The sequence below is a fragment of the Lycium ferocissimum genome, chromosome 1, assembly GCF_029784015.1.
Source record: "Lycium ferocissimum isolate CSIRO_LF1 chromosome 1, AGI_CSIRO_Lferr_CH_V1, whole genome shotgun sequence".
Taxonomy (NCBI): domain Eukaryota; kingdom Viridiplantae; phylum Streptophyta; class Magnoliopsida; order Solanales; family Solanaceae; genus Lycium; species Lycium ferocissimum.
This window is the reverse complement of record NC_081342.1, coordinates 22,308,625-22,319,571: the sequence shown is the minus strand read 5'-3', so window position 1 is coordinate 22,319,571 and position 10,947 is coordinate 22,308,625. Positions and strand designations below refer to the sequence as shown.

Here is a 10,947-nt window from a genome sequence, read left to right as displayed (position 1 = left end):
AAGTGACGGTGATGGAGAATATTCTAGGGTTGATGGTTTGGTTGAAAAGAGAGGGATCGTTTGGTTAGGTTCTTTTGGTTACTGATTAGAGACTTAGGGGGGTCTTTAGTTTTAGGTGGGTTTGGGCCGGGTCAAGGTGTAAATTGGGTTGCTACGTTTTGGGCCACATATTTTGGTTTAGGAAAAAAGGGGATTGGTCCAATATTATGGTAGATGAATTATTTTCTAATCCCCTTTTACTTCAATCAATTAATTAAAATATGCTTCTTTGTCTTAATTAATTCCCAAAAAAAAAGTATACATATATATATAAGTTACGATACAAGTAACTTAATATACGTATTTAGTTTAAAATAGAGTAAAAGATGATTAACATAGTAATAAATAGGACTAAAAGAAAAATGACAACACCAATATTGATATAGGAATATCAACACTATTTTTTGAGTGATTTAATTGTAAAGAACGATGTTTAGTAATTTTCAATTATAAAAAAATATGATATTTGGTGATTTTTAAGAAACAATAGAAATGTTCTTAATTTTAGAGAAATATATCTCGAAAAATAGTGTAATAATTAGCGAAAATATTCCGAACTCGTTTTTGGGAAATTTTCAGGACTGAGAAGCATAGTGAAATTAATTAAACGAAAAAGGAGGGCCAAAATTGAGTGTCAACAGCAATAAACACAGATTCAACCTCAAATCCAACAACAAAATCAATTTTCAATTTTTTTTTTTTTTTTGAGATTTTCAAATTATGAACCTGGGATTGAGAATTGTAGAAACAAATCTCTAGCCTAAGCTCTGATACCAAATGATACAAATCGAATTAGGGAAGAACCAATTCAATCCAAAACGCGAAATTTAATGATATGAAGAAAAGGGGATGAGGAATAGAGGATAAAAGTAAGACCCAATTAGGGCGAATTTATGGACAAACCTAAGTATATTAAACTTAGACCCTTCCAATTGAATCCGATCCTAAAAGAACCACTACTATTTGACACTCAAGGCAAGAGATTCAATTTGAATCCACAAATGGCAATCTCTTCATGAATATCAATGGACGTAAAAAGTTCACAAACCAACAATGGATTCCACCATCATATGGACTAAAATAGCCCTAAAATCTACATAACAATCTATCACTCAAAATATGAGTATCTCTCAAATATTCATCATCAAAATCTGAGTGTAAATATGAGTTAAGTCTAATATTTATACTCCTAGAAATAAATGACAACTAGCTATTACATATTTGCCCTTAATGAGGCAAGGGCCTTGTTTGGCTAGTTGGGATGTTGGCTTGGATTCGAAATGTCTCTTCTTTGCACAACTAGTGCTCATCCAATCCACAAAGCTTGCAATTGTGACCATTTACATTTATGCCCCTTGACTTGCATGTTCAGCCACTTTTGCGTTTCTACCCTTTTGCGCTTCTAGCCACTTTTGACTGTTGGCCTTTTTTCGTGTAGCCTTATCTTCAAGCCTCCCCCAAGACACCTCCTGCACATCATAGGCCTTATTGTGGGGCTTGTATAGGTCTCCAAAGGCCTTCAACGCCATCCGTATCATCCAAGCCGCTTGTAGGGCTTGAAGTTCCATATCTCGTCCTTGAATGTACATCTTGAAATGAAGTGTGCTAAGTAGGATCATATCACCCTTGAATATATGGGAGAAGCCATTAAGATGATAATGTATATATTAAACCTAGTTCCTACGAAGATAGTCCCTAAACAAGTTTGAATCTATATGAGTTATGGGTTAGTAGGAAATCAAGTTTGAATCATATGCATCTTTGGGGTTGTCCAGCTGAAGCAAGGCTTTACAATCCTCATGAAAATAAATTGGATCCAAGAACTATAAGTTTTTACTTCTTTGGTTATCCAGAAAGGTTAAAGGGGTATAAATTTTATTGTTCTAATTTATATCATAAAATAATAGAAATAGGTATAGAAAAATTCCTTGAAGATGGAATCAATAGTGAGAGTCATGAGCCTACAAACATTGAAGTGTTTCCAAATGAGGATTCAACTGGTAATCCACATATATAAGATCAAAATAAAATTTTGAAGAATCAAGCTAACATGGAGATTCCACATCATAATGATGACACCACTATTGAGTCCATAAAAGAAAGTTCACATAATAAAAAATATATATAATTAATTTGGAATCATTATGACGTTCTTAAATAACTAGAAAATCAGCAATTTTGAATGACTACATACAGGGGCGGATTTAAGTGGAGGTGAGGCTGTTCGGGTGAACACCCTCGATAAAAAGTTATTGTTGGAAAATTTATACCAAGAACACAAAAAATGTATGAAGAAAAATACAAAGATGAAGGCTTGACAATATGAACAACGAACACAGAATTGGAAGCTTGAAACACGTGCGAAACGCTTTTCTAAAAATGATATTTGTTTCCTGTCCTCTACGGGATTGCTATGAGATTGTACGCAAATATTTTTAGTGGATATGACAAGCCTGTGGAAATCTATACTGAGCAAACAGTAGAAACATCTGTCTTAGGAAAACAAGAATTTTTTTTAATTTTTAAGTGCAGGATTTTTGTAGAAGAAAAAGTGTTTTTGGGAGGAAGAACAAAGTAATGTTAAAAATCTCACTTCAAAAGGCAAGATAATTCTTTTAAACAGACAAGAGTGGTTATGTAATTTGGAAAGGACACTTCCTTTCATAAAAGACACCTTCTCAAGTAAAACTCTTTTATAAATATTTATATTTAAATAAAATTCCAACAATCCCCCACTTAAAAATCAAATAATATTTATGCATAGAGTAATGTATCTTTCGATTTGATCATTACTTTAGTATAACATCACAAGATGAAATCGAAATCCCATGTAGCATAATAGCTTTGAACATGTTATTCCTTGTGATGAAATCAGTGACACTATACACATAACTATCTCATTCTTGCTTTCCACTCAACATGCTTAGCACTTTTATGGTGCTATCCAAAATTCATGAACATTTATGAGAGTAACTCCACCTCTCAATCGAAGCGGCACCACTTTTATGTTCATATAGGTGAAGTTCTTTCAGTGTTTTTGTCACATTTGAGACACTTGTTCCTTGAACTGAACCTCATTAAAAGTATAAGAACTCAACCCTCTAATCCATGACAACCAGTACTAGTATATCTCTTACTTAAGTACTGAAACATTCACGTATCAATAGCTTGTTGTTACCCTTTGAACCCATAACTATTCATTTCAGAGTGCTGGGTAGGGTTGCTATTATTGGTGGACCTAATTAAGGATTTTTAATTTAATTAACTCGAGGTTGGTTTTCACCAACTTCCATATAAGAGTTCTAGTAATTGGATCACCAAAATTACTTTTTGACGCCACAAATATGAGAGATGTTTCTTTCTTGAATTAAATTTCTCACAGTCATGTTGAAGATTTATGTGTCCGACTTTACATATATATTTACATATATGATCAAGTTAAGTGGCTTGACTATTAGAAAATCCCTCAACCACTCAACTCCTTTCCTTGATTCTACTAATGCAAGTCTATTTCTTGGTTTCAAGAAATTTCACCTTCTCTTAAGGTAATTACCCATCATGTGGAAAATTGTGTTTATTCACATACTCGATATTCAATTCACACTGATATATCCTTATAAAATAGTATGAAGCTTCGAGTTTCTCAAATCTTTGATTTTCTAAAGAGAATCAAGAACTCGGCTACTGGCCCTTCCAATAGCGCTTACACACACAAGTTAAGCTATAATTCTTCCATCATTATTAGTTAACTCAATCTATGATCAAATAGGGTATCGAACTCCTTTATGTTTAAGAGACTAAATTATTTAGCACTTTCTCAATGTAATGAGATTAACTCAATACATTACCCCTAATATTTTGTTTAATCTTGATACACAACATAGTATCAATTTGTCCAAGACCCTTTAGTTTGATTATGGAACAAAAAGAAACCTTGTTGTTTCTATTCTGCCATATAAACATTTTTGTTTCTCTTATACCATAGAGATCTCTTTATTTCTATAATGTTATTCATATTGTTGCTTTCAATAACATATGAGCCATCAACTAGCATAAATATAATTACCACATACGTTGGTTTATATAAAACTTTTCATGAATAGTCACAAGCTTTTAAGTGTTCATAAAAGAATACAATTTTTAAATCACACCCCTTCACTAAAGAAAACAACTTTTCTCATTTGAAGGTATAAAAATAATTGTCTAATGTTGACTTCTAATCATAAGCCAAATACCCCCACATTTTAATTATTTCATGCACATATGAAACTTAAAAGTTGTCAAAAGATACTAAATTTGTGAATGGTCACTAGTCCTTAAACAATATCCAAATGTAAATATCATATATTCTCATGATCTCATAATGATAAATCAACTTTTAAGTATTGAGATGATAATTCCCCGCAAAAATAAAATAAAATTATTTCATATCATCTTTCAAGTTGAATAACTTTATGCAAGAATAACAATTCACACACACTAAAAATGTTATTCCTAATCATCATGTATATCACGATCATCACAAAATAAATTATTTACTCTAATATTTATAAAATCAGATATCACTAAAATCATAAAGAGTAAATAACGAAGTTAAGAAAGTAGAACCCGGCTTGTTGCCATTTTTTCCTTGACTCATGTCATTGTTGTAGTTTTCTTCAGTTTTGAGTCTCGAAACATCAATTTTAGCAATTACTTTCAGTAGATATATTACTGCTTTGTCTACACATTGTGCCTTTGTTTTCCTCCTTAGACTGAAGCATGGAAAAGGATCCAACTTTCTATCCAATATCTGCTCCACTTTTTGGTTATTTTATAGAAAGAAAAATATACTCTGTCAAAATAAAGATCCACGCCAACTTCTTCATAATATTAACCCATATTATATGATTTTATCACAGCAAAATTTTTTTCAATTTTGCTTTGCAACAACCCATGATCTTCACATAGCCTAGGATGGCAGGTTAATTTCACGGCACAACAGTTTCATTAGGAAAGCTATTGTACATCTTCTATTGTAATTCCGCCACCGTCGCTAGTATATACCCAACCAAACAGACAATAATTCTTCTACTTCAGATTGCAAAGAACATCACCAAACTTTAACGCAACAAAATTGCCGATTGCCCCCAAACCAAAAAATTAAATATTGTTTTTAGATTGTTGGAAAATATATACCAAGAACACAAAAAATGTGTGAAGAAAAATACAAAGATGAAGGCTTGACAATATGAATAATGAACACAGAATTGGATGCTTGAAACACGTGCGAAACACTTTCCTAAAAATGATATTTGCTCTCTCTCCTCTAGGAGATTGCTATGAGATTGTACGCAAATAGTTTTAGTGAATTTGACAAGCATGTGAAAATCTACACTGAGCAAACAGTGGAAAAATCTGTTTTAGGAAAACAAGAACTTTTCTGATTTTTAAGTGCATGATTTTTATAGAAGAAAAAGAGTTTTTGGGAGGAAGAACAAAGTAACGTTAAAAATTTCACTTCAAAAGGCAAGATAATTCTTTTAAATAGAAAAGAGTGGTTATGTAATTTGGAAAGGACACTTCCTTTCATAAAAGACACCTTCTCAAGTAAAACTCTTTTGTAAATAAATATTTATATTTAAATAAAATCCCAACAGTTACAGTGTATATATAGAATAGATTTTCTGTGTTTGTGTACATATATTAGCTTTTGAAAGTGGTCCAGGGTGTTCAAAATTGTCTGTAGCATCCTAGGTTGGATTCCCCTCAACAATATTATTTTTTATATTTCGCTTATGTTGTTTTTTTGGGAACCCTCTGAGTGAAAATTCTGGATCCGCCACTGACTACATAGTGCATTTGAAGGAACATAGGTCAATTGTTGGAATTGCAAATGATCCAACAACGTTTTCACAAGCAATAAAAAGTAAAGAATCTGATAAATGGATGGAAACTATGAAAGATGAAATGGCATCCATGAAACCCAGTCAAGTTTAGAAATTGGTAAATATATTCAATGGAGTTGTTTCAATGCAATGTAGATGGATATATAAAACAAAAAGAAACTTCAAATAAATATGGTTGATATAAGGCTAGACTTGTAGTTAAAGGATTCAGTCAAAGGAAAGAGAATTGATTATAATGTTAAATTTTCTCCAGTTTTAAGAAAGATTCCGTTAGAATTTTTATGGCTTTAGTAGCTCAATTTGACCTTGAATTACATCAAATGGACGTGACGACAGTCTTTTTGAATGTATATCTAGAAGAAAATATTTACATAAAACAACCCGAAGGATTTGAGGAGATGGGAAAAGAACAACTAATGTGTAAATTAAAGAAATTCATATATGGCCTTAAACAAGCTTCCCATCAGTGGTATCTTAAGTTTCATGATATTGTGACGTCCTTTGAATTTAAGAAAAATGAATTTGATGGATGTATATAGCGGAAGGTCAGTAGGATAATATATATATATATAACTTTATATGTAGATGACATACTACTTGCATGTAAGGATCATGGTCTATTACATAAAATCAAGATTTTTTTTTTTTTAAGAACTTTGAAATGAAAGATATGGGTGACACATCTTATGTGATCGACGTTGATATTTATTGAGATAGGTATAAGAGATTACTTGGTTTATCTCAAAAAGCCGATATAAATAAATTTTTTGAAAGATTTTCTATGCAAGATTATTCGACAAGCTCGGCACCCATTGTGAAAGGAGATGTTCACTCTGTATAAATTTTCTTTTTGCATCTATGTATCCTCAATATATTTTGTTCGAGTGAATTGTAGTATACTCAAGATCCTTTCTGTGTTTTTTTCTAACACTAAGGTCCTTCCTTGATTTTACTTTCAATTTAGTTGAGATTGTATCAGGAAATTTAGTCCTACTAAATAGATAGGTACATAACAGGATAGATTTCATTTGCCTTTTGCTGGAGAGATAACAATAGAACCATTTACTAGATAGAAAATTTATATTGATATTTTAAGCTGAGATGAACAAATTATGATAAGTTCATCCATTTTGTGCTATGTATTCAGCCGGATGGAAGTGTTTTTTTTCACGAGAATTTTATATGTATTAGCTATTTTTAAGTCCTAATTACAACTATTTATGGTATTTACACTTAATTACAAAAAATAACAATATTTTATGAATTATAGCAAAATAATATATAAAGTAAGGGGATTAGGTTTCATCTTTCCATCTTAGCCTTTAGTCTTTCCATTTTCTCTTCCTCACTTTCTTTATCACCAAACACATGGAAAGCTCCATTGACAGCCATTAAAAAGCTTCAAAGGTTTGAATTGAAAAACAGGTTTCTCAAAATTGTTATTTGTATGGATTGGGTTTATTGCAAATGATTGTGAAAAGTCTTTCGCGTTTATATGCTAACTTTTGAGGTAGTTTAGTGAAAATTAGAGTCTATTTTGGATGATTGAAACTCGAAGAAGAAGAAAAACAACAAGTTATATGTATGTATTTTGCATTTCGTGTGTATGTCATCAATTGTAAGAAGAATAAAAAGTTGTATGTATTTTATATGTCAAGTGTAAGTTATTTGTATGTCTAACGTATTAGTGGATATACAGTGACATACACGTGACATACGAAATACATACAACATAATTGTATGTTTTTTTATATGCCAATTATATATTTCATCATATTCTAGAGGCGGATCCATGATTTTAACTTTAGGGGTTCAAGATTTAAAATTTTAGTATAGGCCTCAAGGTACCATACAATAATAATCGAACCAAACAACGAACATTGATATTCAAAAATTTAAAAAGTAACAATCCACCTTACACTCAAAATCATAGAAATACTTTTTAAACTCCCTCACCCCGCTATACTCAAAAAGCTACATGTTAGTAATGTAAGCATGAAATAGCTAAGTACTGGATACAAGCAAATGATACTATACTTTAGTTTAAATAAAGTGGTTTGAGATATTCTCTACACCACTTAAATCTCACTAAGTTTTATTTAGTTGTTTCCTTAGTTTTCAGGTGTACAAGTGGTATAGTGAAAGATTAAAAAGTAAAATATTTGCAGATGAGTCAGGATAAACCAAATCATATGACCGTTATCAACATGAAAAATATATACATATATATAGTAAATGTCACCATTACAATTGTCCATGACGACTTGTCATGTTTTGAAAAATATCAATAATTGCATCATTTGGTACACTTTCAAATACTTCATCTTCTATATAACAAACTAAACAATCATTAAGAAATTCATCACCAATTCTGCTTCCCAAGTCATTTTTGATGCACTTCATTGAAGAAAAAGCTCTTTCTACCGTTGCACTAGCCACAGACTATATCAAGCTTAGCTTCACAAGCAAATAAACAAGTCTCCAAGTCTTGTGCAAATTTGTTTCAACTAATGTTTCTGAAAGATCTCGAAGTCCTTTCAAGTTAGAGAAATCACCGTCTTCTCTCACAAAGAGAATATAGTTGTCAAGCTCGTAACTGAGATCTTCAAGCTTGGAAACACTAAACTCATCATAATAAAGTGTACCAAGTTTCATAATTTTGTCTTTATCATAATTTGCAAAAAAATTATCCGGACTCAAACTAGCCATGCACACTAGTTCATTGCATCAAAACGACTATTAAACGTCGTAAGTTGCAAATCAATAACAACATTAAAGACTTCTACATGCAAATGATGCGAATATGTGACACTTGGAACTCTTGCGCTTTGACTTTTCAATATGATAGTTCTTATCCATTTCAGGAATCAGAATATCATGCTTCACACAAAATGAAAAGACATCTTCAATCAAAGATTTGCATTTAGACTCTTTCATCGATTGTAATTGCCTCTTGGCAAAACCGACTAGCTTCATAGCATTCACAATATCTTGATCTTCTCTTTGCAAAGTCATATTCAAATCATTTGTAATTGCCAACACTTTCAACATCAAATGCAACATATGCACAAACTCAAAAGATCTTATATCATTCACTAGACTTTTTGCCATGGATCTCTCTAGATAAGTTGTACCCTCACTTCCAATTACTTCAAGCACATAAACAATTGATGAGAATAATGCAATAAAATTTTGCATTGTTTTAAAGTTAGATCCCCAAAGGGTGTCGCCTGTCCTTTGAAGCCCAAGTTGTTGATTTAGTCCACTTCCCGTATGAACTTCACCAAGCACTAGTAATTCCTCTAGTTTTTTTGCTTGATCTTCTTGAAGAATCTCCCTACGCTTAAAAGGACCTCCAACAATATTCAAGACATTAGCAACAATATGAAAAAATGGATCTACATCATAATGCTTCTTTGCAATAGCTATAAGAGCCAATTGCACTGATGAGCAAAGCAATGTATGCAATAAACTGAAGAAGTGTCTTCCAGAACTAGAGTTTTAAGTTCATTGACTTTCCCTTGCATGTTACTAGCTCCATCATAACCTTGCCCTCGTATTTGAGATGGACTCACTGAATGCTCTAAAAGCAAAGAATAGATAGCATCTTTCAATGCTATTGAAGTTGTATCTTTAACATGAACAATACTAAGGAATTGCTCAATAAGTGAAGGAATCGCTCAATAAGTGTGCCTTCTTTGTTGACATATCTAAGAACAAGAGCCATTTGTTCCTTATGAGGAACATCCTTAGATTCATCAAACAATTTGCCGAAATAATCTCCATTTAAATCTTCAACAATTGCTTTCATTGTTTCTTTCGCACAAGCATTCACGAAATCTCCATTTAAATCTTCAACAATTGCTTTTATTGTTTCTTTCGCACAAGCATTCACAATCTCCTTTTGAATACTTGGAGCAATTATCATGTTATTTTGTGGAGCATTTTCTAGTGCAATTTTGTTCACTTCATCATGCCTATTTCCATACCATTTTAAAAGTTGTAGAAATTTTTTCCTTTTTTTGTAGAAGTTCCACCTTCATCGTGGCCCCGGAAAGGCATTTCTTATTTCAAATGAAATCTTGTCACATCAATCGAAGCATTCAACCGAACTCGATACTCACTTTTATCTTTCTCATTATGCTTGTCAAAATCAATTGTTCTTGATTCTTTAGGTCTCTCATCATCTTGCAACACCGATTGTGAAGACTATTTTCATCACCAATATGTCTATTAAGCCTTTCTATACCTTTATTCCAAGCTCTAAAATCACGTTTTGTAAAAGAATCCCTAACTCTTTCATTTCCTCCATGTTCATTTTTAAACACGCAGCAACATAAGCAAAAGCCTGCATCAACTTTGACACTATATTCTAACCATTCAGAATACGAAGTATCAAACCAGTCAGGATTAAATTAACGCATTAGCTCTCCAAATTCTCTCTTTGGGAATGGGTGATCACGAGGTTAGCATGGTCCTTTTTGAATATAATGTCTCCTTACTCGGTCACGTTCATTATAAGAATATTGTGAGATTTGCTTTCTTTCACCAGGATCAGGTTTAGGAATATCCAAATCCAACACTGTATCTTTATCATGAACAACTAGACACAAAGAAGAATTTGACACAGAAGAGCTTAAACCAAAACTTGAAGGAGTTGTAATAACCTCGTAAAATCTCTTCATTATAGCGACTCTCGCTAAAAGAATCCTAAAAATCACAAAACAAAAATCACTTTACATTGTATATTTTAAACTTAATTTAATTAAACAAATAATTAAACCAAGTATCAGTGGGTGGTGTACTTGAATTATCTTTTTCCATTTTCTGGTTCTGGTTGTGGGATTAACTTACCCAAAAAATGTTTGATTAACTTAATCCCAAAAAACTGCATTCTCAAAAAGAAAAAGAAAAATTGTCACAAAAAGAATGCCTAAAAGCTTATAGTGTTGCATATGTTTTCAAACAATAAGGAATGAAAAGACATAGATGATAGATTTTTAGGTTTTAAAAGCTTACC

At 32.0% G+C, this 10,947-nt stretch overlaps 1 protein-coding gene across 1 annotated transcript; it reads right to left on the bottom strand.

Annotated features, from left to right (window-relative positions):
• Nucleotides 1–8,699: 8,699 nt before the first annotated feature.
• On the bottom strand, nucleotides 8,700–10,612 carry LOC132063301 (uncharacterized). The gene is made up of 5 exons (XM_059455786.1): nucleotides 10,430–10,612; nucleotides 10,223–10,299; nucleotides 9,621–9,904; nucleotides 9,460–9,510; nucleotides 8,700–9,370 (listed from the first exon to the last, which is right to left on the bottom strand). The coding sequence occupies exons 1-5, from the start codon at nucleotides 10,610–10,612 to the stop codon at nucleotides 8,700–8,702; spliced, it is 1,266 nt and encodes a 421-aa protein (XP_059311769.1).
• Between the last annotated feature and the right edge of the window lie 335 nt (nucleotides 10,613–10,947).

Bases quoted from the DNA above. Each gene is read 5' to 3' on its own strand.
- LOC132063301 (XM_059455786.1), bottom strand. From the start codon at position 10,612: ATGAAGAGATTTTACGAGGTTATTACAACTCCTTCAAGTTTTGGTTTA. The intron at 9,905-10,222 runs GTTAGGGATTCT...GTATGGAAATAG, and splicing joins AACATGGAGGAAATGAAAGA to GCATGATGAAGTGAACAAAA. The intron at 9,371-9,459 runs GTAACATGCAAG...TTTGCTCATCAG, and splicing joins GCAAGGTTATGATGGAGCTA to TGCAATTGGCTCTTATAGCT.